General features: G+C 45.2%; 1 protein-coding gene across 4 annotated transcripts in view; it reads left to right on the top strand.

The window, feature by feature from the left end:
* The first annotated feature begins 2,924 nt into the window (after positions 1-2,924).
* The window catches only part of kiaa0319 (KIAA0319 ortholog), a 29,664-nt gene continuing 4,907 nt past the window's right edge, over positions 2,925-27,681 (top strand). Inside the window, exons 1-15 of one of the 4 annotated variants that reach the window (XM_034079997.2) lie at positions 2,925-3,073; positions 5,401-5,450; positions 7,084-7,361; positions 7,737-8,006; positions 8,299-8,449; positions 8,710-8,901; positions 9,159-9,306; positions 13,380-13,528; positions 15,491-15,642; positions 16,315-16,453; positions 19,008-19,167; positions 21,475-21,611; positions 23,145-23,267; positions 24,660-24,750; positions 26,483-26,574. In XM_034079997.2, coding sequence (XP_033935888.1) covers positions 5,408-5,450; positions 7,084-7,361; positions 7,737-8,006; positions 8,299-8,449; positions 8,710-8,901; positions 9,159-9,306; positions 13,380-13,528; positions 15,491-15,642; positions 16,315-16,453; positions 19,008-19,167; positions 21,475-21,611; positions 23,145-23,267; positions 24,660-24,750; positions 26,483-26,574 — 2,125 coding nt within the window. In that variant the 5' untranslated portion in view covers positions 2,925-3,073; positions 5,401-5,407. Of the gene's footprint in view, positions 3,078-4,364; positions 4,515-5,400; positions 5,451-7,083; positions 7,362-7,701; positions 8,007-8,298; positions 8,450-8,709; positions 8,902-9,158; positions 9,307-13,379; positions 13,529-15,490; positions 15,643-16,314; positions 16,454-19,007; positions 19,168-21,474; positions 21,612-23,144; positions 23,268-24,659; positions 24,751-26,482; positions 26,575-27,681 lie in introns of those variants that run through there. The other 3 variants (XM_034079998.2, XM_034079996.2, XM_034079999.2) reach the window with 3 other exon arrangements.

Here is a 27,681-nt window from a genome sequence, read left to right as displayed (position 1 = left end):
GTTTAAACAGTTCCTCGAGGCTAACATCATCTCCGTCTGTCTCCGTGCGTCTGGTGGCACTTTGTGTAAAAAAAGGGAAAAATAATGTCAGGAATGAAAGTTTATCGGCCAGAAGCGAAGAGGTGTAACCCCAGATTCAAGAGGCCCGTCTGCTTGTTGGGACACGGTCGAAACGAGACTGATCCTTTCTGTGCGTCGATAAAGAGAGTCCCCCTGGAACGGATTCATCGGTATCGACACGACGAGCCGACTCTAACTGACTTCCTCACTAATTACCTCCTTCCAAACGGCCAGTGATATTGGGTTGTGAGTGGGTTTTGGTACAGAGTATTTTCAGAGATGTAACAAAGGGCGTGTCCCGCTGCAGCCGGGGAAAGGGTGCGTTCAAGAAGCACCCACACTTTTGCAAAGATGTTTAGTTGTTTTTTGTATCCGACAGCTTTGTTTCTGTTGTTAAAGACGTTTCCAAGGTGTCCCTGAACGCCTCACTGTCCCTGAACGCCTCACTGTATATTTCCAACGCACTGGACTGCAGTCTTCAGATGGAATGAAGCTATTTTCACTCGATTTTATCTGCCCACACATCGCGAGTGTGTTTAACATAGATACTTGTGTGTTGCTGTTGTAATTTATATCTGGCTGTGATTTTGGTTGTAAATGTAATTTTTTTAAGAAAACCCAAAAATAAAAGTCAGCGATGTTTCCTCTTGTTTCTAATCATTCATTGGTTCATTATTACAGAGGGTCTGGTACTTGAGTACAAGTAGAAGTACTCAGGTCTTGAGTAAAAGTAGAAGTACTCAGGTCTTGTACTTGAGTAAAAGTAGAAGTACTCAGATATTGTTCTTGAGTAAAAGTAGAAGTACTCAGGTCTTGAGTAAAAGTAGAAGTACTCAGATCTTGTACTTGAGTAAAAGTAGAAGTACTCAGATCTTGTTCTTGAGTAAAGTAGAAGTACTCAGATCTTGTACTTGAGTAAAAGTAGAAGTACTCAGATCTTGTACTTGAGTAAAAGTAGAAGTACTCAGATCTTGTTCTTGAGTAAAAGTAAAGTACTCAGGTCTTGAGTAAAAGTAGAAGTACTCAGATATTGTACTTGAGTAAAAGTAGAAGTACTCAGATCTTGAGTAAAAGTAGAAGTACTCAGATCTTGTACTTGAGTAAAAGTAGAAGTACTCAGGTCTTGAGTAAAAGTAGAAGTACTCAGATCTTGTACTTGAGTAAAAGTAGAAGTACTCAGATCGTGTACTTGAATAAAAATAGAAGTACTCAGGTCTTGTACTTGAGTAAAAGTAGAAGTACTCAGGTCTTGAGTAAAAGTAGAAGTACTCAGATCTTGTACTTGAGTAAAAGTAGAAGTACTCAGATCTTGAGTAAAAGTAGAAGTACTCAGATATTGTACTTGAGTAAAAGTAGAAGTACTCAGATCTTGTACTTGAGTAAAAGTAGAAGTACTCAGATCTTGTACTTGAGTAAAAGTAGAAGTACTCAGGTCTTGAGTAAAAGTAGAAGTACTCAGATCTTGTACTTGAGTAAAAGTAGAAGTACTCAGATCTTGAGTAAAAGTAGAAGTACTCAGGTCTTGTACTTGAGTAAAAGCAGAAGTACTCAGGTCTTGAGTAAAAGTAGAAGTACTCAGGTCTTGAGTAAAAGTAGAAGTACTCAGGTCTTGTACTTGAGTAAAAGTAGAAGTACTCAGATCTTGTACTTGAGTAAAAGTAGAAGTACTCAGATCTTGAGTAAAAGTAGAAGTACTCAGATCTTGTACTTGAGTAAAAGTAGAAGTACTCAGGTCTTGAGTAAAAGTAGAAGTACTCAGGTCTTGTACTTGAGTAAAAGTAGAAGTACTCAGATCTTGTTCTTGAGTAAAAGTAGAAGTACTCAGATCTTGTACTTGAGTCAAAGTAGAAGTACCAGAGTGTAGGAATACTCTGTCACAGTAAAAGCATTCAAAATGTTCCTCAAGTGAAAGTAGAAAGTATTCTCATCTAAATATAGTGAAAGACAGTGAAAGTAGTCGTTGTGCAGATTGGTCCATTTCAGAATAATATATATGATATGTTTTATAAAGATTGATCATGAAAGTGTTCTCAAAGCTGGTGAAGGTGCAGCTAGTCTGAAGTACTTTGTAGACTGCAGGGTAGCTGGTGAAGGTACAGCTAGTCTGAAGTACTTTGTAGACTGCAGGGTAGCTGGTGGAGGTGCAGCTAGTCTGAAGTACTTTGTAGACTGCAGGGTAGCTGGTGGAGGTGCAGCTAGTCTGAAGTACTTTGTAGACTGCAGGGTAGCTGGTGAAGGTGCAGCTAGTCTGAAGTACTTTGTAGACTGCAGGGTAGCTGGTGGATTTACTCCAGGTGGAACTAAAGTCTGATTCAACACTTGGTTAGATTTCACGTCCTTCATCCACATCTGAGAAGTAACTAAAGGGATTAAATACATGTAGTGGAGGGAAAGTACACCATGTACCTCTAAACTGTAGAGAAGTAGAAGTACACAGTAACTTAAAATACAAATACTCAAGTAAAGTAGCTAAAAAATGTACTTAATTACAGTACATAGTTACTTTAAAGCTCTGCATTATTACATATATACTAAGGACTATAACTAGCATACTCCAGTAAACTCGCCCTCATCATCAGGCTGCACTGTCAGAGATGTGAAGGTAATGCAAACTCAACCGGAAATAGTATAGTGAGGAGTGGTAATACTGCAACTCAATGTTAGAGCAGCAAGGACACACACAGTGGGAAGTAACTGACACACACACACGCACGCACACACCATGGAATATGAACACATACCCTAAATGCTGATTTACTCTGAAAACCTGTCTGTATATGAATCCTCAGAATGTAACACGCTTCACGTTTTATTTTGAAAAACACTGACCGGATATGGTATATTTCCATATCGCTGACTCGGCACTGCCCGTGTTTCCTCGGCACAGTTTCAACAGTGAGCGTGGAACCAATTAACCCAACAATAAAGCCATTACACCGAGCCAGTGGGACCATGTGACCGCTGGGCCGGACCGGCGGGGAAGCAGTGGGGAGGACCTGGGAGGAGAAAACAAGTAGGTAATATTTACCCTTTGTATTTATTTACGTTCAGACGGATGTAAGGTGTCATGATGTCTCGGAGCTGCGGCCGGTGTCGCATGATCAAATCCCTTTGATCTCCATCCAGCACGTGAGCTAGCCTAATGCTAGAATCATCTTTATTATCCTCATCCACAGCAGGCAGGGATGGGAGCATGGGCGGTGCTGAGGAGGGGCTTTAACACTGAGCTTGGACCCCCCCCCCCCCCCCCCCTCTCCAAAAGAATATCTATGACAATGCAATTTATTTATTGAATGTAAGTGTTGCAGCAAACTCTGTCCGGGAACTGGGCCTGAGTCAACATGTGATGTAATACAGTGACACGAAGTAACTGAAGATTCAACATGCAAAGGTTGTATCATCATATGCTGGAAATTCTTCTGACCTGAGCTCCTCCAGCAATGCAACTTATATAATAAAATACAGAAATACAAAATAAAAAGTAGTGCAGGAAGTCTTTAAACAGGTAAATAGAATATGATACGTACAAGAACAGAATATGAAATTAAATAATGTACATTAAGACAAAATTAAATACGGTTTATTGCGGTGATAACTGTTTTTTTTTTTTTTCACGCTTACCCTGTTGCTGCTTTTGTACAACTGAATTTCCCCTCGGGGATTAATAAAGGTTCATCTTATCTTATCTTATCTTAACTCCATCCATCTTCTCCCGCTTATCCGTGGTCGGGTCTCGGGGGCAGCAGTTCCAGCAGAGTGCCCCAAACTTTCTTTTCCCTGGCGACATCAACCAGCTCTGACTGGGGGGTCCCAAGGCGCTCCCAGGCCAGCCAAGAGATATAACCCCTCCACCTGGTCCTAGGTCTACCCCTCGGTCTCTTTCCAGCTGGACGTGCCTGGAACACCTCCCTAGGGAGGCGCCCAGGTGGCATCCTAACTAGGTGCCCGAACCACCTCAACTGGCTTCTTTCGACGCGAAGGAGGAGCGGCTCAACTCCAAGTCCCTCCCTGATGACCGAACTTCTCACCTTATCCCTAAGGGAGACGCCAGCCACCCTGCGGAGAAAACCCATCTCGGCCGCTTGTATCCGCGATCTCGTTCTTTCGGTCGTGACCCATCCTTCATGACCATAGGTGAGGGTAGGAACGAACATGGCCCGGTAGACAGAGAGCTTTGCCTTCCGGCTCAGCTCCCTTTTCGTCACACGGTGCGGTAAAGCGACTGCAGTACCGCTCCCGCTGCTCCGATCCTCCGGCCCATCTCACGCTCCATTGTTCCCTCACTCGAGAACAAGACCCCGAGATACTTGAACTCCTTCACTTGGGGTAAGGACTCATTCCCCAATAAATTAGTATATTGCAAGATGACAAACAGGAATGTTTATCGGGGCATGACATTTTGTGACTTAAACAAATACCAACAGACATTAATGGTCCCATGTCATGCTTTTCCGGTTAGTACCCGTCCCCTTGTGCGTCTTGCAGACGGCCACTGGGCTCACAGGGAGAGAGGGGGGGGGGGGCAGGAGCTCCAACAAGCCGTTTAGGACAGGGAGTGAATACACACACTATACAGCAGTGTTTCTCAAACTTTTTCACACCAAGGCTTTAACCAATAAAAAAACACTCGCGGACCACCTAACTCCACAAATATCCCAAAACACATCGTTTTTCTAGAACAGATTATAAATCGCCTGAAAATGGTACAAACAAGTGGCAACATGTGTGGCAAAGGTGTTGCCCTGGGCTTTATCATGCAATAGAAAGTGAAACTTAAGCTCGTTCCATTGCGGAGATATTCCCGGGAGAGTGCGGAAAACTTAAATGTATTTATTTATTTCAAATGTGAAATGTTACCAATATACTCACGGACCACTAGGGGGCGCTCACGGACCACACTTTGAGAAGCACTGAGAGATACTGTATGAGAAACCAATGTGAGTTTGGAACAATGTAAATCTATTCTAGTAGACCTCAACAATGGAACTATGATCAGTGGAAATGGCCAGGACATGTGACCTTTAAGAAATGAAATAAAAACAAAGTTTGTCTGCTTACATAATGTATTTATCCCCCAAACCGCTTTAATGTTCTGTATCGTGGGCCACTGTTCCAGCTAACTAAACTAAACTGGTCACGATGACACAAACACCAGTCATGGCAGTTAATGTTTAGTTGATGCGCTCTAATAATAGATCTAATAATAATTATAATAAATATTATTTTTTGGGACCGATTACGTGACATTGGAGAACTTCCCACGGCACACTGGTTTGTCTCGGCACAGCCGTTGAAAGTCACTGGTTTGAAGAACAACACTAACGATGTTTTCTGTTTCAGGCTGACCATGTGGGAAAGAGCGTTTCTGCTGCTGCTTCACTGTGTGGAAGGTACTTCATCCTCCTCATCATCATCACTAATAACAATACATTTAGTACAAAACCAAGTGAAAGTAGAAAGTATTCTCATCTAAATATAGTGAAAGACAGTGAAAGTAGTCGTTGTGCAGATTGGTCCATTTCAGAATAATATATATATATGTTTTATAATGATTGATCATGAAAGTGTTCTCAAAGCTGGTGAAGGTGCAGCTAGTCTGAAGTACTTTGTAGACTGCAGGGTAGCTGGTGGAGGTGCAGCTAGTCTGAAGTACTTTGTAGACTGCAGGGTAGCTGGTGGAGGTGCAGCTAGTCTGAAGTACTTTGTAGACTGCAGGGTAGCTGGTGGAGGTGCAGCTAGTCTGAAGTACTTTGTAGACTGCAGGGTAGCTGGTGGAGGTGCAGCTAGTCTGAAGTACTTTGTAGACTGCAGGGTAGCTGGTGAAGGTGCAGCTAGTCTGAAGTACTTTGTAGACTGCAGGGTAGCTGGTGGAGGTGCAGCTAGTCTGAAGTACTTTGTAGACTGCAGGGTAGCTGGTGAAGGTGCAGCTAGTCTGAAGTACTTTGTAGACTGCAGGGTAGCTGGTGAAGGTGCAGCTAGTCTGAAGTACTTTGTAGACTGCAGGGTAGCTGGTGAAGGTGCAGCTAGTCTGAAGTACTTTGTAGACTGCAGGGTAGCTGGTGAAGGTGCAGCTAGTCTGAAGTACTTTGTAGACTGCAGGGTAGCTGGTGGAGGTGCAGCTAGTCTGAAGTACTTTGTAGACTGCAGGGTAGCTGGTGGAGGTGCAGCTAGTCTGAAGTACTTTGTAGACTGCAGGGTAGCTGGTGAAGGTGCAGCTAGTCTGAAGTACTTTGTAGACTGCAGGGTAGCTGGTGAAGGAGCAGCTAGTCTGAAGTACTTTGTAGACTGCAGGGTAGCTGGTGAAGGTGCAGCTAGTCTGAAGTACTTTGTAGACTGCAGGGTAGCTGGTGAAGGAGCAGCTAGTCTGAAGTACTTTGTAGACTGCAGGGTAGCTGGTGAAGGTGCAGCTAGTCTGAAGTACTTTGTAGACTGCAGGGTAGCTGGTGAAGGTGCAGCTAGTCTGAAGTACTTTGTAGACTGCAGGGTAGCTGGTGAAGGTGCAGCTAGTCTGAAGTACTTTGTAGACTGCAGGGTAGCTGGTGAAGGTGCAGCTAGTCTGAAGTACTTTGTAGACTGCAGGGTAGCTGGTGGAGGTGCAGCTAGTCTGAAGTACTTTGTAGACTGCAGGGTAGCTGGTGAAGGAGCAGCTAGTCTGAAGTACTTTGTAGACTGCAGGGTAGCTGGTGAAGGTGCAGCTAGTCTGAAGTACTTTGTAGACTGCAGGGTAGCTGGTGGATTCACTCCAGGTGGAACTAAAGTCTGATTCAACACTTGATTATATTTCACATCCTTCATCCACATCTGTGAAGCAACTAAAGGTATTAAATACATGTAGTGGAGTAGAAGTACACCATGTACCTCTGAACTGTAGAGGAGAGAGTAGCATCAAATGGAAATACTCAAGTAAAGTACAAGTACCTCTAAAGTACATCACCTGAGTAAATGTACTGAGGTACTTCCCACCCTCTGGTTGTGGGACTAATAAAGGAATGCTGACTCTCACAAAGTAACGTTGCGTTGCAGCTGCAGTGGCGTCTGGCTGCTGGCAGGGGGCGACCTTCTCGGAGGCCGTGGTGTCTCCGGCGTCTGAGGGCAGCGGGATCCTGCGTGTCCCCGGCGTGGCGTCGCTGCCTCAGTGCGTGGCGGCGTGCTGCGAGCTAACGGGCTACGAGCTGGCGTGGCTGTTCGAGGGGCGATGCTACGTCCTGCGCTGCCCGCGGGCCGAGGCCTGCGCCCCCCGAGAGAGACCGGGCGCAGAGTCACGCCTCGCCTTCCTGCGGAGAGAGACCCCGCAGAGCCTGGTGCGTAGCGGCAGGGTTCTATAGAGTCCTGGTCGGAACACGGGAAATGTTAAAAACCGTTTTATGTTAGAAATGACAACAGAGAGTACAGATATGGCGTCTGGTAAAAACTGTAATTCTTGATCCTCAGAAATGGACTCGCCATCCTCAATAACTCACAAGACCACTCCTAAACTTCCCAAATCGACCAATGAAAAATTCAGATTTCAGTTTCTCAAAATCCTTATTATTTTGTTAGCGTGCGTGCATGGCTTTGTCCGGGAACCGACTTAACTTAAAAGTAAAACTCGTTGCCTGAAACCCCTCATGCTACTCAACTGAAGATGAGATGTCGGTTCAGATCCTGTCCTGAACTCGACCTCTGACCTCCAACAGGTGCTGCAGTCTCTGGTGAGAGGAGAGCCGTATGGCGGGGACCTGGAGGCCCTGAAGGACCTCGCCCTGTTCCCTGACCTGGAGTATCCAGAGGAGAGCCAGGAGGAGAGGGGAGCCAGGTTCAACCAATCAGAGGCCGGGGATGCTCCAGAGGGGGGGCTGACGGGAAGCAGTGTGGACCAGATTAAAGCCTCCTCTGAGGGGAACATCAGCCAGGGAGACGAGCACCGCACCAGGAGACCGACTGACCCTCCTGCTGCAGAGGAAGCTGTGAGTGGGTTATCAGGTTAATGATGTCCCTTCGCGCAGCCAATGAAATCAAAGTATCACAAAGCTACTATAAAACTACTGTTCTTTGAGTCCGACTGAAAACATTTAGGTGACACAAAATGTATGCATCACAACAAGGTACATATTGAAATCTGTGTATCCCTAGTGACACGTTCAGGTGGACGAGAGCTTAGCATAAAGACTGGCAGCAAAGGGAAACGGCTAGCGTGGAAAAAGGGTTGCAGAGAAATACCTCGAATGGTCGGGCTGCTTATATCCTTCTTTGTTTCAGTCTGTGTTTCAGCGACTGACTGAAACACAAAGCAGCACTGGCTCAACGTCCCTGCCGCTGTTACTGCTGCAGGAACCCACTCAGCACGACCATATAAGGACTTCCACTCCCACCAGCGCCGCGCCTCATTGGCCGGTCAGCACACAGCCAGGTATACCTACAGGGATGCTCTGTTTTACCACCGGCTGTGCATTTATGATATTTTGTTTGTTATTATTTTGGCACCAAGAGTTCTTTAAAAAAATAAAACACGATACGATACGATAATACTTTAACGGTCAGATCAAGTCTGAAATTTGACTTACAGCAACTTGTAACAACAAACATTGAACCACCAGAACTGTTCGGATTCAGAATTAAATAAACAAAATGTAAGGATGATATTAGTTGTGTTTTCTTGATGCTCCACAGACATGCTGAAGGTGCTGCAGTCAGCCAGACCTCCACCCACCGCCATCACATCCACGAAAAGACCTCTGACCCCTGTCCCTGTGACCCCTGACCCCAGCACCACATCGACCCCCGGCACCACATCGACCCCCGGCACCACCCCTCCAACAGTGACCACCCCCAGCGCTACAACCACTGCAACCACTGAGTCTGGTACATTTATACATACAGCAGGGAAACACTTCAATTAATTAATTAACTTAATATTATTATTTATAATACTTTTATTTATTTAATATATCTTTTTAATAATTATTATTTTATTATTTTCATTGTTATTTTTACTTTTATAATTTGGTTTGTTTATAGGAATTTTGTACACAATTATTATTTATGTATTTTAATACTTTTTCATTATTATGATGATTATCATTATTATTTAGAGCTTTCCTCCCCCTCCCTTTGTTCAGGGTCAGAGGTCGGCGGGTCAAACCGTGGCCCGCTGGCCGTCGTGGGTCCTGACAGGAAGCTGTTCCTCCCTGTGAGCAGCTTGTTGCTCAACGGCAGCGGCAGCACCGACGACCGCGGGATCGTCAGCTACCACTGGCACGTCGTGAGGTAGGACCATGAACGGCATGTTATTATTTTTGATTTTATTCAACTATGGCCCACTACTAAAGGTCATCAAGCCCAACGTTAGCCACCTTTAGCTTAGCGGTGGTGACGTGAAGTCATGTGACCGTGCTGTAGTTCCTTTATAGCCCAACATTAGCATCCTTTAGCTTAGCGGTGGTGACGTGAAGTCATGTGACCGTGCTGTAGTTCCTTTATAGCCCAACATTAGCCACCTTTAGCTTAGCGGTGGTGACTTGAAGTCATGTGACCGTGCTGTAGTTCCTTTATAGACCAACGTTAGCCACCTTTAGCTTAGCGGTGGTGACGTGAAGTCATGTGACCGTGCTGTAGTTCCTTTATAGACCAACGTTAGCCACCTTTAGCTTAGCGGTGGTGACGTGAAGTCATGTGACCGTGCTGTAGTTCCTTTATAGCCCAACGTTAGCCTCCTTTAGCTTAGCGGTGGTGACGTGAAGTCATGTGACCGTGCTGTAGTTCCTTTATAGCCCAACGTTAGCCTCCTTTAGCTTTGCGGTGGTGACGTGAAGTCATGTGACCGTGCTGTAGTTCCTTTATAGACCAACGTTAGCCACCTTTAGCTTAGCGGTGGTGACGTGAAGTCACGTGACCGTGCTGTAGTTACTTTATAGCCCAACATTAGCCTCCTTTAGCTTAGCGGTGGTGACGTGAAGTCATGTGACCGTGCTGTAGTTCCTTTATAGCCCAACGTTAGCCTCCTTTAGCTTAGCGGTGGTGACGTGAAGTCATGTGACCGTGCTGTAGTTCCTTTATAGCCCAACGTTAGCCTCCTTTAGCTTAGCGGTGGTGACGTGAAGTCATGTGACCGTGCTGTAGTTCCTTTATAGACCAACGTTAGCCACCTTTAGCTTAGCGGTGGTGACGTGAAGTCATGTGACCGTGCTGTAGTTCCTTTATAGCCCAACGTTAGCCTCCTTTAGCTTAGCGGCGGTGACGTGAAGTCATGTGACCGTGCTGTAGTTCCTTTATAGACCAACGTTAGCCACCTTTAGCTTAGCGGTGGTGACGTGAAGTCATGTGACCGTGCTGTAGTTACTTTATAGCCCAACATTAGCCTCCTTTAGCTTAGCGGTGGTGACGTGAAGTCATGTGACCGTGCTGTAGTTCCTTTATAGTCCAACGTTAGCCTCCTTTAGCTTAGCGGTGGTGACGTGAAGTCATGTGACCGTGCTGTAGTTCCTTTATAGCCCAACATTAGCCACCTTTAGCTTAGCGGTGGTGACGTGAAGTCATGTGACCGTGCTGTAGTTCCTTTATAGCCCAACGTTAGCCTCCTTTAGCTTAGCGGTGGTGACGTGAAGTCATGTGACCGTGCTGTAGTTCCTTTATAGACCAACGTTAGCCACCTTTAGCTTAGCGGTGGTGACGTGAAGTCATGTGACCGTGCTGTAGTTCCTTTATAGCCCAACATTAGCATCCTTTAGCTTAGCGGTGGTGACGTGAAGTCATGTGACCGTGCTGTAGTTCCTTTATAGCCCAACATTAGCCACCTTTAGCTTAGCGGTGGTGACTTGAAGTCATGTGACGTGCTGTAGTTCCTTTATAGACCAACGTTAGCCACCTTTAGCTTAGCGGTGGTGACGTGAAGTCATGTGACCGTGCTGTAGTTCCTTTATAGACCAACGTTAGCCACCTTTAGCTTAGCGGTGGTGACGTGAAGTCATGTGACCGTGCTGTAGTTCCTTTATAGCCCAACGTTAGCCTCCTTTAGCTTAGCGGTGGTGACGTGAAGTCATGTGACCGTGCTGTAGTTCCTTTATAGCCCAACGTTAGCCTCCTTTAGCTTTGCGGTGGTGACGTGAAGTCATGTGACCGTGCTGTAGTTCCTTTATAGACCAACGTTAGCCACCTTTAGCTTAGCGGTGGTGACGTGAAGTCACGTGACCGTGCTGTAGTTACTTTATAGCCCAACATTAGCCTCCTTTAGCTTAGCGGTGGTGACGTGAAGTCATGTGACCGTGCTGTAGTTCCTTTATAGCCCAACGTTAGCCTCCTTTAGCTTAGCGGTGGTGACGTGAAGTCATGTGACCGTGCTGTAGTTCCTTTATAGCCCAACATTAGCCTCCTTTAGCTTAGCGGTGGTGACGTGAAGTCATGTGACCGTGCTGTAGTTCCTTTATAGACCAACGTTAGCCACCTTTAGCTTAGCGGTGGTGACGTGAAGTCATGTGACCGTGCTGTAGTTCCTTTATAGCCCAACGTTAGCCTCCTTTAGCTTAGCGGCGGTGACGTGAAGTCATGTGACCGTGCTGTAGTTCCTTTATAGACCAACGTTAGCCACCTTTAGCTTAGCGGTGGTGACGTGAAGTCATGTGACCGTGCTGTAGTTACTTTATAGCCCAACATTAGCCTCCTTTAGCTTAGCGGTGGTGACGTGAAGTCATGTGACCGTGCTGTAGTTCCTTTATAGTCCAACGTTAGCCTCCTTTAGCTTAGCGGTGGTGACGTGAAGTCATGTGACCGTGCTGTAGTTCCTTTATAGCCCAACATTAGCCACCTTTAGCTTAGCGGTGGTGATGTGAAGTCATGTGACCGTGCTGTAGTTCCTTTATAGACCAACGTTAGCCACCTTTAGCTTAGCGGTGGTGACGTGAAGTCATGTGACCGTGCTGTAGTTCCTTTATAGACCAACGTTAGCCACCTTTAGCTTAGCGGTGGTGACGTGAAGTCATGTGACCGTGCTGTAGTTCCTTTATAGACCAACGTTAGCCACCTTTAGCTTAGCGGTGGTGACGTGAAGTCATGTGACCGTGCTGTAGTTCCTTTATAGCCCAACGTTAGCCTCCTTTAGCTTAGCGGTGGTGACGTGAAGTCATGTGACCGTGCTGTAGTTCCTTTATAGACCAACGTTAGCCACCTTTAGCTTAGCGGTGGTGACGTGAAGTCATGTGACCGTGCTGTAGTTCCTTTATAGACCAACGTTAGCCACCTTTAGCTTAGCGGTGGTGACGTGAAGTCATGTGACCGTGCTGTAGTTCCTTTATAGCCCAACATTAGCCTCCTTTAGCTTAGCGGTGGTGACGTGAAGTCATGTGACCGTGCTGTAGTTCCTTTATAGCCCAACGTTAGCCTCCTTTAGCTTAGCGGTGGTGACGTGAAGTCATGTGACCGTGCTGTAGTTCCTTTATAGCCCAACGTTAGCCTCCTTTAGCTTAGCGGTGGTGACGTGAAGTCATGTGACCGTGCTGTAGTTCCTTTATAGCCCAACGTTAGCCTCCTTTAGCTTAGCGGTGGTGACGTGAAGTCATGTGACCGTGCTGTAGTTCCTTTATAGCCCAACATTAGCCTCCTTTAGCTTAGCGGTGGTGACGTGAAGTCATGTGACCGTGCTGTAGTTCCTTTATAGCCCAACGTTAGCCTCCTTTAGCTTAGCGGTGGTGACGTGAAGTCATGTGACCGTGCTGTAGTTCCTTTATAGCCCAACATTAGCCTCCTTTAGCTTAGCGGTGGTGACGTGAAGTCATGTGACCGTGCTGTAGTTCCTTTATAGCCCAACATTAGCCTCCTTTAGCTTAGCGGTGGTGACGTGAAGTCATGTGACCGTGCTGTAGTTCCTTTATAGCCCAACGTTAGCCTCCTTTAGCTTAGCGGTGGTGACGTGAAGTCATGTGACCGTGCTGTAGTTCCTTTATAGACCAACGTTAGCCACCTTTAGCTTAGCGGTGGTGACGTGAAGTCATGTGACCGTGCTGTAGTTCCTTTATAGCCCAACATTAGCCTCCTTTAGCTTAGCGGTGGTGACGTGAAGTCATGTGACCGTGCTGTAGTTCCTTTATAGCCCAACGTTAGCCTCCTTTAGCTTAGCGGTGGTGACGTGAAGTCATGTGACCGTGCTGTAGTTCCTTTATAGCCCAACATTAGCCACCTTTAGCTTAGCGGTGGTGACGTGAAGTCATGTGACCGTGCTGTAGTTCCTTTATAGCCCAACGTTAGCCTCCTTTAGCTTAGCGGTGGAGACGTGAAGATTCTGCTGTAAACTGCACACAGCGTCAGCAGCTGCAGAAAGTACTAAAGTACTCTCCATCATGTTTTTCCAGCGGCCCCCCAGGGTCAAAGGTCGAGGGTGCAGACCAGGCCGTAGCCACGGTGACAGGACTTCGGGCAGGACGCTACAACTTCACGCTGACGGTGTCCGACCAGCAGGGTGTGACGGACAGCGCTTCACTCACCCTCAGAGTCCAGGGAGGTGAGAGGAGTCACTTTCTTAAAATAAATATATGATATATTGAGACACTACATACTGATACACACCTGAACATCAGCAGGAGAGGACTCTTTAAAGTAGAGACACTACATACTGATACACACCTGAACATCAGCAGGAGAGGACTCTTTAAAGTAGAGACACTACATACTGATATACACCTGAACATCAGCAGGAGAGGACTCTTTAAAGTAGAGACGCTACATACTGATATACACCTGAACATCAGCAGGAGAGGACTCTTTAAAGTAGAGACACTACACACTGATATACACCTGAACATCAGCAGGAGAGGACTCTTTAAAGTAGAGACACTACATACTGATATACACCTGAACATCAGCAGGAGAGGACTCTTTAAAGTAGAGACACTACATACTGATATACACCTGAACATCAGCAGGAGAGGACTATTTAAAGTAGAGACTCTACATACTGATATACACCTGAACATCAGCAGGAGAGGACTCTTTAAAGTAGAGACACTACATACTGATATACACCTGAACATCAGCAGGAGAGGACTCTTTAAAGTGGAAACACTACATACTGATATACACCTGAACATCAGCAGGAGAGGACTCTTTAAAGTAGAGACAATACATACTGATATACACCTGAACATCAGCAGGAGAGGACTCTTTAAAGTAGAGACACTACATACTGATATACACCTGAACATCAGCAGGAAAGGACTCTTTAAAGTAGAGACACTACAGACTGATATACACCTGAACATCAGCAGGAGAGGACTCTTTAAAGTAGAGACAATACATACTGATATACACCTGAACATCAGCAGGAGAGGACTCTTTAAAGTAGAGACACTACATACTGATATACACCTGAACATCAGCCGGAGAGGACTCTTTACAGTAGAGGCACTACATACTGATATACACCTGAACATCAGCAGGACAGGACTCTTTAAAGTAGAGACACTACATACTGATATACACCTGAACATCAGCCGGAGAGGACTCTTTAAAGTAGAGACACTACACACTGATATGCACCTGAGCATCAGCAGGAGAGGACTCTTTAAAGTAGAGACACTACGTACTGATATACACCTGAACATCAGCAGGAGAGGACTCTTTAAAGTAGAGACACTACACACTGATATACACCTGAACATCAGCAGGAGAGGACTCTTTAAAGTAGAGACACTACATACTGATATACACCTGAACATCAGCAGGAGGGGACTCTTTAAAGTAGAGACACTACACACTGATATACACCTGAACATCAGCAGGAGAGGACTCTTTAAAGTAGAGACACTACACACTGATATACACCTGAACATCAGCCGGAGAGGACTCTTTAAAGTAGAGACACTACACACTGATATGCACCTGAGCATCAGCAGGAGAGGACTCTTTAAAGTAGAGACACTACGTACTGATATACACCTGAACATCAGCAGGAGAGGACTCTTTAAAGTAGAGACACTACACACTGATATACACCTGAACATCAGCAGGAGAGGACTCTTTAAAGTAGAGACACTACATACTGATATACACCTGAACATCAGCAGGAGGGGACTCTTTAAAGTAGAGACACTACACACTGATATACACCTGAACATCAGCAGGAGAGGACTCTTTAAAGTAGAGACACTACACACTGATATACACCTGAACATCAGCAGGAGAGGACTCTTTAAAGTAGAGACACTACATACTGATATACACCTGAACATCAGCAGGAGAGGACTCTTTAAAGTAGAGACTCTACATACTGATATACACCTGGACATCAGCAGGAGAGGACTCTTTAAAGTAGAGACACTACATACTGATATACACCTGAACATCAGCAGGAGAGGACTCTTTAAAGTAGAGACACACTATTACGTTCTATAGTGTGTCTAAAGCGCTCACACGCCCCCCTGTGATGAATGCTCCAAGCTGTTCGTGTGATGTCTCCTTGCTGCAGCCAGGACTTCTCCTCCGGTGGTGCACGCCAGCGGCAGCCACTCCCTGACGCTGCCCAACAACTCTCTGGTTCTGCGGGGCTCAGTGAGCGACGCGGACCCCAGCGAGGTGCACTTCCTGTGGGTCAGAGACAGCCAGAGCCCGGCAGCCGGGGTCAGTGGATACATCAGATCAACAAGAACTAACTTTTTAATAACATTTTGATCGTATTTCATGTTTTCTTTTTGTAGCAATTTATACTGTATTTTTTAATAACATACTTTACTTCTTTGACATTTTTTCTATATTTTATTCATTACTTTTGAATTACAATTTTACAAGAAACTATTATATTTTTCTATATATCTTTTTACTTTAAAAGACCTTTTTAAATCAAATTAGATTTTAAGTCTTTTAACATACTATACTATTACTTCTATGTGACGTGCTCTACAGATGTCTTTAACGACATATTCTAGAACGTTTTTTCATACATTTCTATACTTTTCACCCTCTGTCTGAAACCAGAGCCCAGCCTATCACGTGTTTGAGCGCTAGCCAATAGGAGCGAGTGTTACATAGTGATGTCTCCATGTTCCGGAAGTAAACAAAGGATTCCAATGTAGGCGTTTCAGGCAGAAGGGTGGGGAGGAGAAACTCCCTCTGAAGGGAACACAGGAATTGTAGCCTTTGCAGACCATTGACATGCACTAAAAAAGACACAATGTTAGATGTTGCATTGAGATCCTGAACTGAAATCTCTTTTTATTTACATTGGATTGCATCAATGATGTCAGGATTGCTTTGTATTCAGGACCAATAAGCGAGCTCCCTGTGTGAATGCAGGATGTTCTGTACGGCTCGGAGACGCAGGCCTCCCTGTACCTGGCCAACCTGGTGGAGGGAACCTACCTGTTCCAGCTGAGAGTCAGCGACGCTCAGGGCCGCTCCGGCAGCGCCACCGCCACCGTGGAGGTCCGCCCAGGTGGGTCCTGGTTATCAGTGGGGTGAAGTAACGTGTAATGTGCCTGTCTCTGTGGTCCTGCTGACTCTCACCTCACTTCTTCCCTGATGGCTCCCACAGGATCACTGACATCCTCCTGCAGTCATCTTATTATTATAGACCAGGGGGGTCAAACTCAATTTCATCGCGGGCCACATCAGCATTATGTTTGCACTCAAAGGGCCGGTTATGACTTTAAGACTATATAAAAATACATATATAAATATATAATATATATAAAATAATGTATTATATTACATTATTGCCTCTGCATTGGATTATTATCGGATAGGGTAATAACTTCATAATTAACTACGTCTGAAAGCAGAAGTCTAGGGCAAATCATTGCAAGTCTCTTCACTGAGAATGTCACAAAATGATTTAAAAAAAAATCTAATTCTGAGAAAAAAACTTGTTCTGAGAAAAAAAGTCAAATTCTGAGAAAAAAGTCAAATTTGAGATGCATTGTGGGACATGTAGTTTATGGGCAACGAGCTTCTGTAAATCGGCATGTAACCGTATAATAAACATATTATATTCTTTGCAATCTCTTGAGGGGCCGCATGAAATGAAGTCGCGGGCCGGATTTGGCCCCCGGGCCTTGAGTTTGACACCCCTGATATAGACCCATGCATTTCCAAACATTTGGACTACCTATGTTGTAAATGTATTATCTTTTCAATGTACACACGGCATCTATTGCAGTCCGTCCTGGAAGAGGGACCCTCCGCTGTTGCCCTCAGAGGTTTCTTCCATTTCTCCCCGTTCACTGTGGGGTTTCTTTGGAAGTGTGTCCTTGTCCGATGTGAGGGTCTAAGGACAGAGGGTCTAAGGACAGAGGGTCTAAGGACACAGGGGGTCGTATTTATATTCTGTACAAACTGTGAAGTCCACTGAGACAAAAGTAACATTAGTGATATTGGGCTATATAAATACACATTGATTGATTGAAGTACTGTACTTAGGTACAATGTTGAGGTACTTGTATTGTACTAGAGTATTTTACATTTGATGGTACTTTGACTCCACCACAATTCAGAGGTCCATGGTGTACTAAAGCAGTGGTTCTCAAATGGGGGTACGCGGACCCCTAGGGGTACGTTGGAGTACTGCAGGGGGTGCATGAGATTTATTTTATGATCATGAAAAAAAAAAAACATAAGTAATGCATTTAAACAAACTGCTGATAGTAGATGAACTACTTTATTCAAAGTTTACAGAAACTCTGGATAATAAAATGGGAAAGTAAACGGGGTGCTCTGTTTCCCTCTCCCTCTCCTGCAGCCCGTCAGGCTCGTGCAGCTCGCTGAACCTGTAATGAGTGACCCGACAGCAAAGAATACATATATATAACTAGTGTAGCTAGTTCCAGAGTAGATAAACTAGCTGAGTGTGTTAGCTCTAACTCTTAGTGTGTGTTGCTCAGCGGTGCGTCACAGCGGGGGGGCTGTGATCCTGCAGAGCTGCGTGTTCTCCGTCAGCAGCAGCTGATCTGATCTCTCTCTCGTCCGGTTAGACTTCACTCGCGTTAATATCCAAATCTATCAGGTCTAGCTGGTTCTAGCTAATGATATGACTGCCTGCTTATCAAATGACCTAAACAATAAGCGTTGCTTGGCAACGGCGTGTGGCTGCAAAGTACAGCGCAGCATTATGCATAATATATGAGGGGTCAAAACCCCATGCTCATAAAATGCTCATATGTTTTTCTCTCTTCATTTCCAACGCTCCAAAATATATATACCAATTTTAGGAAAAGTAACGAAGTTTGAGCCGTGTGGGTTTTATATTAACAGAGTTTCACATATTTCAAAACGAGAAGTGTAATAGCTGCAGCTGCCTCCCTGTCAGAATGACAAAGGTCCTCAGTGAAGCACGAGCCCATGTTTCTCTACGCTGTACAACTTATTAAAAAGATCAGTTAAATGCAGCTCACGTCGTCTCAGTGTTATTGCTTGATGTTAAAATTGGTTGGCCATGGATTTAGTGATGGATTGTAAACATTTGAAATGTAGCATTTAAGTGTTTCTCAGTTGCTGTTGTAATGAATCAGATGCTGATGGTGCAGCGCTGTGCTGTGCCTCTTTAGGCTTTTTGTCCCTAACAAATTGTGTCTGCGCGGATCAGGGGGACATGGCTGAATGTTTTCTTCAAAGGGGGAACACTATTGAAAATGTTTTGAGAACCACTGCTCTACAGACCAGAACAAACGTGAAGTCAGTTAAGGTAAGATGGACCTTTATTAATCCCAATTCAGTAGCTTAACAGCAACAGGGTAAGAATGAAAAACGGGACAGCACAGATTCACACAGATTAAAGATTAATACAATAACAAATTAAATGATATAGAGTTAAGTAACTTTAAAATAAGAAATGAATTAAAATGAACAGATATACATATTTGGGTCATATATACATATTGGATATATTTACGTGTATGTGCGCCGGTAAAAAGTTATTGTGGAAAGAGTTACTTCCTGTTGAGGAGACCAGGGTTGCTGTAGCACTGAAGTTTGTCCCCGCTGTGTCTCCGTAGAGCCGGGCGGAGGGGAGGAGGTGGAGCTGGAGATGCAGGTAGCGGTTTCTCAGGTGAGCGTGGCTCAGAGGGACAAGCTGGTCCGACAGCTCGCCGCGCTGATCCACGTCCTGGACAGCGACATCCAGGTCCGAGCGCTGCTGGGACACTCGCACCTCAGGTACCAGTTTACTGAACCACCAGTCTACTGAACCGCCACTTTACTGAACCGCCAGTTTACTGAACCGCCAGTCTACTAAACCACCAGTCTACTGAACCGCCAGTCTACTGAACCGCCAGTCTACTGAACCGCCAGTCTACTGAACCGCCAGTTTACTGAACCACCAGTCTACTGAACCGCCAGTCTACTGAACCGCCAGTCTACTGAACCACCAGTCTACTGAACCACCAGTCTACTGAACCACCACTTTACTGAACCGCCAGTCTACTGAACCACCAGTCTACTGAACCACCAGTCTACTGAACCACCACTTTACTGAACCGCCAGTCTACTGAACCACCAGTCTACTGAACCGCCAGTCTACTGAACCGCCAGTTTACTGAACCGCCAGTTTACTGAACCGCCAGTCTACTGAACCGCCAGTCTACTGAACCGCCAGTCTACTGAACCACCAGTCTACTGAACCGCCAGTCTACTGAACCGCCAGTTTACTGAACCGCCAGTCTACTGAACCGCCAGTCTACTGAACCACCAGTCTACTGAACCGCCAGTCTACTGAACCGCCAGTTTACTGAACCGCCAGTCTACTGAACCACCAGTCTACTGAACCGCCAGTCTACTGAACCGCCAGTTTACTGAACCGCCAGTTTACTGAACCGCCAGTCTACTGAACCGCCAGTCTACTGAACCGCCAGTTTACTGAACCGCCAGTTTACTGAACCACCAGTCTACTGAACCGCCAGTTTACTGAACCGCCAGTCTACTGAACCACCAGTCTACTGAACCACCAGTCTACTGAACCGCCAGTCTACTGAACCGCCAGTTTACTGAACCGCCAGTCTACTGAACCGCCAGTCTACTGAACCACCAGTCTACTGAACCGCCAGTCTACTGAACCGCCAGTTTACTGAACCGCCAGTCTACTGAACCACCAGTCTACTGAACCGCCAGTCTACTGAACCGCCAGTTTACTGAACCGCCAGTTTACTGAACCGCCAGTCTACTGAACCGCCAGTCTACTGAACCACCAGTCTACTGAACCGCCAGTCTACTGAACCGCCAGTCTACTGAACCGCCAGTCTACTGAACCGCCAGTTTACTGAACCACCAGTCTACTGAACCGCCAGTCTACTGAACCGCCAGTCTACTGAACCACCAGTCTACTGAACCACCAGTCTACTGAACCACCACTTTACTGAACCGCCAGTCTACTGAACCACCAGTCTACTGAACCACCAGTCTACTGAACCACCACTTTACTGAACCGCCAGTCTACTGAACCACCAGTCTACTGAACCGCCAGTCTACTGAACCGCCAGTTTACTGAACCGCCAGTCTACTGAACCGCCAGTCTACTGAACCGCCAGTTTACTGAACCGCCAGTTTACTGAACCACCAGTCTACTGAACCGCCAGTTTACTGAACCGCCAGTCTACTGAACCACCAGTCTACTGAACCACCAGTCTACTGAACCGCCAGTCTACTGAACCGCCAGTCTACTGAACCGCCAGTTTACTGAACCGCCAGTCTACTGAACCGCCAGTCTACTGAACCGCCAGTCTACTGAACCGCCAGTTTACTGAACCGCCAGTTTACTGAACCACCAGTCTACTGAACCGCCAGTTTACTGAACCGCCAGTCTACTGAACCACCAGTCTACTGAACCACCAGTCTACTGAACCACCAGTCTACTGAACCGCCAGTCTACTGAACCGCCAGTTTACTGAACCGCCAGTCTACTGAACCGCCAGTCTACTGAACCACCAGTCTACTGAACCGCCAGTCTACTGAACCGCCAGTTTACTGAACCGCCAGTCTACTGAACCACCAGTCTACTGAACCGCCAGTCTACTGAACCGCCAGTCTACTGAACCGCCAGTTTACTGAACCGCCAGTTTACTGAACCGCCAGTCTACTGAACCGCCAGTCTACTGAACCACCAGTCTACTGAACCGCCAGTCTACTGAACCGCCAGTCTACTGAACCACCAGTCTACTGAACCACCACTTTACTGAACCACCAGTCCACTGAACCACCAGTCTACTGAACCACCAGTCTACTGAACCACCAGTCCACTGAACCGCCAGTCCACTGAACCGCCAGTCTACTGAACCGCCAGTCTACTGAACCGCCAGTCTACTGAACCACCAGTCCACTGAACCACCAGTCTACTGAACCGCCAGTCTACTGAACCGCCAGTCTACTGAACCGCCAGTTTTTTTTATACTCAAATAATAATAGATATTACACAGTACCTCAGAAGTACAGTGCTTGATGTATTGGTCCCCCCCCCCCCCCCCTGTGCAGCACGGTGTTGCGGCTCTCGGTTCGGGGCCCCCAGGGGCCGGTGTCTGGCTCCAGGCTGGTGTTTCTGCTGAGGAACCAGCTGCTGCGGGAGAAGAGCGACTACCTGCTGTTCAGAGCTCTGAGAGTCGACACCGTCTGTGAGTCAGCAAGAGAGCGTCCTGTTAAGCACTTACTCGCAAGCATCACTCATCTGTTGAGTATTCACCACACACACTCATCTGTTGAGTATTCACCACACACACTCATCTGTTGAGTATTCACCACACACACTCATCTGTTGAGTATTCACCACACACACTCATCTGTTGAGTATTCACCACACACACTCATCTGTTGAGTATTCACCACACACACTCATCTGTTGAGTATTCACCACACACACTTATCTGTTCTGTTTGTTTTATGTCCTATATATGGGTCATTCCAGAATTGTCCCCCATATAAAGAATCTAATGATCCATGCCCAAAATGCTAAAACATGCACTTGTTGTGTTGAACATACTTGTCTTGAGACACAATGTCTATAAAGTTGTAGAAAAAGTGGTTTCAAAATATTATCAAATAGCTCTCGAACGTCCCCTTAAATGGCATTTCTCTCTTGTCCCCGCTTCTTGGAGACCAACTTGTCAAACATAACATTTAAAATAGGGATTTTATTTACTTTTTCTGGTATTATTCTATTGATGTCTCTTGTAATGGTAAAATCAATCTTAAACATATTTTAGATAACAGTAACTTTGCACAGAAGGTGTGTCCCTCAACATGCGTTCAACCCAAACCTGTTTAGATTGGCACAGGAAGTGAACACACTGTAAGTCAGATGACACACAGGAAGTGACATCAGCAAGCAATGTGCTCGTGCCATGGGTAGACCACAACTAAGTCCTCTCTTTTATTTTTCATATTTTTACAATCTTTTCCGTCTTAACAGAGTGTGGCACTCCGACCCACACAGCCCTGTTCCTGATATTATCAGAATAAAGCATATTCATTTCAAAGTTATCTTTCTTGCATTAGATATCCAAGTGTGTCCTTGCCTTGAAAGTACATGCTACATCTAGCAATACTTCCTGAGGTTAAAGCTCAAACTAGCATTGATTTCCAACCCGGTTACTATAATTAGAGTAGCAGGAAAATATACATGTGATGCCTAGCTGGGCAAATCACTTTTTTTGATGGTTTATTATCTGTTTTTCCAAAATACATAAAACGTTTTTTTTAAATAAAAGGTTTATTTTTCAAATTTTTTAAATTGTCCTCCAATTCTGGAATGACCCATATATGATGCTCTGAGGAGCCTGGGACTTTTCTTCATTGCCATATCTACACTGTAGCTAATGTGCTAATGACAATAAAGCCTTGAAACTTGAAACAGTGTTTCCGTGTTGGACCCTGAAGGCAGCATCCCCCTGGTCCAATGGGATTCCTCCATGTGATTTTGGATTATGTCAGAAAATAACCTCTGTGTCAAACAAACGTTTATGATACTTACACGTGTAGTTCAGCAGGATAATCTCCACGTATTAACACCACTTTGTGATTTATAAGAAACTCCCTCTGGGGGAGCACGGGGACTTCAGCCTTAGCAACCCCCCATAGAACACACTGAGAGGGAACAGCACACCAAGCATGACTCACAGCTTGCTGCCCTCTCTCTTTCCGCCGGTCAGTGTGCCTGCTCCGCTGCTCGGGCCACGGTCAGTGTGATCCCATCTCTAAGGACTGTGCCTGCGACCCGTTCTGGACCCAGAACCTGGTTCGTCGATACCTGGGCGACGGAGAGAGCAACTGTGGTAAATACACGCTCTAATTCTTCTGTTGATCAGCTCACAGAGTCCTGCTGTGAACCCGGACATGTTGAATACCCCTACGTTTTATGATAGAAATGTATACTAGCAGGGCCGGCCCTGACCAATTTGCCGCCCTAGGCAAGATTTTAGCTACGGCCCCCCCCCCCCAAAATGCAGACACTCACTATGATTCGCGCGTGCACGGTTGTGGCATGACCACCAACACAGAAAGATATTGACACAAGATGTGTGCAACTGTATTTAGTTTCCTATCCATTTGAACATGATTTAAGTGGGGGGGGGGACCTCACCTTCTCTAGGGGGGTCCGGGGGCATGCACCCCTGGGAAGACTTTTTTTTTTAAATATTGAAGTTAAAAGCATCAATCTGGTGCACTTTGAGAGCAACATTAGTAGATCTATGGATACATCTCACAACACCCAGATGAAACAGAACTGTAAGCAGATTTTATTTTCCTTTATGGATATTTTTAAATTAAAACCTATAATTGCACACTAAAACCATTATTTCAAAAAAATAACAATTTCACATAAACCTCTGGTTTTTACTGGGACCTGGGCAGTTCAACTTTATTTGAGGGGGGGGGGGGGTGCCATAGTTTATGGGCGCTGTACGCAATATATACGTAGTTCTGTTAGTATAAGATTATAAGATGTACTTTGTTGATCCAAAATCGGGAAATTGTGTTGTTATGAAATTTAAAAAAATATATTTTTTTAATTTCTAACTTTTTTTTCCCGGCGCCCCCTATGGGTTGATGCACCCTTAGCATTCGCCTATACTGCCTATGCCTAGGGCCGGCCCTGTATACTAGGGTCTCCAGCTCATAGAAACAGCTGGATGCTAACCTGCAGATGTTGGGACATTAGCACGATTGGTATAAATTGCGTTAATTAGCGTTATAGCCTACTGTAGCCTCCAACAGTTCAGAAATGCATTGGCCGGTTTGGGCCGTTTTGAGTGGTTATTGGGGTTATCGAGGATGCTGAATCCATTTCTGACATTTTCAGGATCAGAAAGGTCAGTTTCAACCAGAGAGTCATATCTGTTCTCTCTGTGGACTGATTCTGGCTACCATGAGTAGAGTTGGACCATTGGATATAGAGAGCACAAGATGGACATTATTACCTCTACTGTGGACACTTTATTTCAATTAAATAAGCAATCTGTTCAATCCAGATCATCCAGAGTCCCCTACATCTTCCTAATCAACCCAACATGTATCAGAATCAGTCCACAGAGAACAGATATGGCCACTCTCTGGTTAAAACGGACATTGTTGATCCTATAAATGTCAGAAATGGATTGAGCATCCTCACTAACCCCCAACACCACTCCTAACCCGTGATGTAATGTTGCCTCTCCTCCTGGCAGAGTGGAGGGTGCTGTACGTCATCCTGACCAGCTTCCTGCTCATGGTCTTCATCGTCTCCGTCAGCTGGACTTTCATCTGCTGCTGCAGGAGGTGAACACACACACACACACTCTGATCACACACACCTGCTACCCTGTATTGCTGCCAGGGTTGGGAAGGTTACTTTGTAAATGTAATCAGTTGCTGATTACTGAATACATGGCTCTGAAAGTAATCCGAATACAGTTACAGTTACGTGTCTTAAAAACGTAACTTTTAGATTACTTTTGGATTACTTTATCTTTCCTTCACGGATGGTATGTTTTGGTGAACAGGAGACACAAAAAAGCAAAAGGAAACTGAACGTGTTTTTACTGTTTTAATGGCGTATCAAGAGCACAACTGAAACATCACATCTGAAACGATGCAACAACATAATACACTTGTTGGGGATGCAGCTTGGGATGTGAGGAGTGAGGCACACGGCTTAGAACGGGCTTGTCGCCTTCTGTCCTGCCAGGGTTGGCGGGACATGAATTAAAATGTCGAACTCGGACTTCATTTTAAGGACATTTCGGCCAGGAATAGAGCTATATTTGTTTAAGCACCGGATCGGCAAAACAGGATTGTGTGCCCCAGTCTGCCTTGATCTATGAATTCATGTCTGTGGCACTCACAGTATCTGCTGTTTTATAGAAGGAACACCTCCTTCACTTCATGAGATCTCTGCAGCGCCAGGAGGCAGCGGGAGGGTTAACTCCGCCTCTGAGAAGAGGAGCGCGCAGTGCCTTCCACGCACGGCCTTTCACGCACCGCCTTCCACGCACGGCCTTCCACGCGCCGCCTTCCACGCGCCGCCTTTCACGCGCCGCCTTCCACGCGCCGCCTTCCACGTGCTGCCTTCCACGCGCCGCCTTCCACGCGCTGCCTTTCACGCGCCGCCTTCCACGCGCCGCCTTCCACGCGCCGCCCTGTGTTTACCTTCAGAATCATTAGAAAGGCTAAAGAGGGGTGGCTGATGTGTTTTAACCACACACACCTCTACACACACACACCTCCATGTTTCGTTGTTATCGTTTCACCGAGCGGATCCGCACATTTTGTTCAAACGCTCCCTTTTTTGGTCCGTCTGTGGCGGCAATAGGTTTTGTGCGCTGTGATGATTCGGCTGTTCCTTTAGTAATGAATATTACATGTTGAGAGGAAATCTTTCCACCAATAATTCCAATAAGTATTCCAAAATGTATTCACTTCAGGTTTACGAAAGTAACTGTATTCAGCTCGCGTTACATTTGAAAAACGAGTAATCTGATTACAGTAATTTGTATATTCTAATTACGTGACGCCGCTACCTGTATTCCGTTACAACCCACCCCTGGTTGCTGACAGGTGTCGTGTGAAATGATCATTTAAAACATAGTCTTATACGCTGATTGCCTTTTAAATAGTAGTGTTAGTCTTGTATGTGTTTAACAGAGACATATGTTAAGGATTTATACTTCAGGAGGGCAAAGGAAGTAAAAGGTGGATTTGGTTAAGGACTGAGGGTTTAATGGTTTAATGACGGGATGTAGGACCAGTTGAATATAGAGAGACTGTTAGCAGAACTTCTTTATCCTCTGAGGTGACGTTGCTGTCAGAAACAATGCCTGACATTAGCATGCTAACGCTCAGAGCTAACCTGTGCTATGTGTGAAGAAGCAGGAAATAAAAAGGAACCCACCTTGTGTTAAACCCGAGAGAGAGAAATCTGAGACCTGTAATATATGCCTAGAAATAGCATGACAGGAGACCTTGAACTGGTGAAGAGAGTTGAGATGAAGCTTCTGTGTTTTCCGATCAGGAGGAGACAGAAGGGGCCGAGGAGGAAAACCAAATACACCATCCTGGACAACATGGACGAGCAGGAGAGGCTGGAGCTCAGACCCAAATTCAGTGAGTCCCTTCAGAGTGAGAACCTGATGCATGCTGGGAGGTCAAGAAAGTACTCTGATTTAAGAAGTAAAAGTAGTGATTGAGTTAAAGTAGAAGTACTCAGATCTTGTACTTGAGTAAAAGTAGAAGTACTCAGATCTTGTACTTGAGTAAAAGCAGAAGTACTCAGATATTGTACTAGAGTAAAAGTAGAAGTACTCAGATCTTGTACTTGAGTAAAAGTAGAAGTACTCAGATCTTGTTCTTGAGTAAAAGTAAAAGTACTCAGATCTTGTACTTGAGTAAAAGTAGAAGGACTCAGATCTTGTACTTGAGTAAAAGTAGAAGTACTCAGATCTTGTACTTGAGTAAAAGTAGAAGTACTCAGATCTTGTACTTGAGTAAAAGTAGAAGTACTCAGATCTTGTACTTGAGTAAAAGTAGAAGTACTCAGATCTTGTACTTGAGTAAAAGTAGAAGTACTCAGATCTTATACTTGAGTAAAAGTAGAAGTACTCAGATCTTGTACTTGAGTAAAAGTAGAAGTACTCAGATCTTGTACTTGAGTAAAAGTAGAAGTACTCAGATCTTATACTTGAGTAAAAGTAGAAGTACTCAGATCTTATACTTGAGTAAAAGTAGAAGTACTCAGATCTTGTACTTGAGTAAAAGTAGAAGTACTCAGATCTTGTACTTGAGTAAAAGTAGAAGTACTCAGATCTTATACTTGAGTAAAAGTAGAAGTACTCAGATCTTGTACTTGAGTAAAAGTAGAAGTACCAGAGTATAGGAATACTCTGTTACAGTAAAAGTCCTGCATTCAAAATGTTCCTCAAGTGAAAGTAGAAAGTATTCTCATCTAAATATAGTGAAAGACAGTGAAAGTAGTCGTTGTGCAGATTGGTCCATTTCAGAATAATATATCTGATATGTTTTATAATGATTGATCATGAAAGTGTTCTCAAAGCTGGTAAAGGTGCAGCTAGTCTGAAGTACTTTGTAGACTGCAGGGTAGCTGGTGGAGGTGCAGCTAGTCTGAAGTACTTTGTAGACTGCAGGGTAGCTGGTGGAGGTGCAGCTAGTCTGAAGTACTTTGTAGACTGCAGGGTAGCTGGTGGAGGTGCAGCT

Source organism: Pseudochaenichthys georgianus, unplaced genomic scaffold, assembly GCF_902827115.2.
Source record: "Pseudochaenichthys georgianus unplaced genomic scaffold, fPseGeo1.2 scaffold_807_arrow_ctg1, whole genome shotgun sequence".
NCBI lineage: Eukaryota > Metazoa > Chordata > Actinopteri > Perciformes > Channichthyidae > Pseudochaenichthys > Pseudochaenichthys georgianus.
Note: the sequence above shows the minus strand (reverse complement) of the source record. Positions and strands in the feature narration are given on the sequence as shown.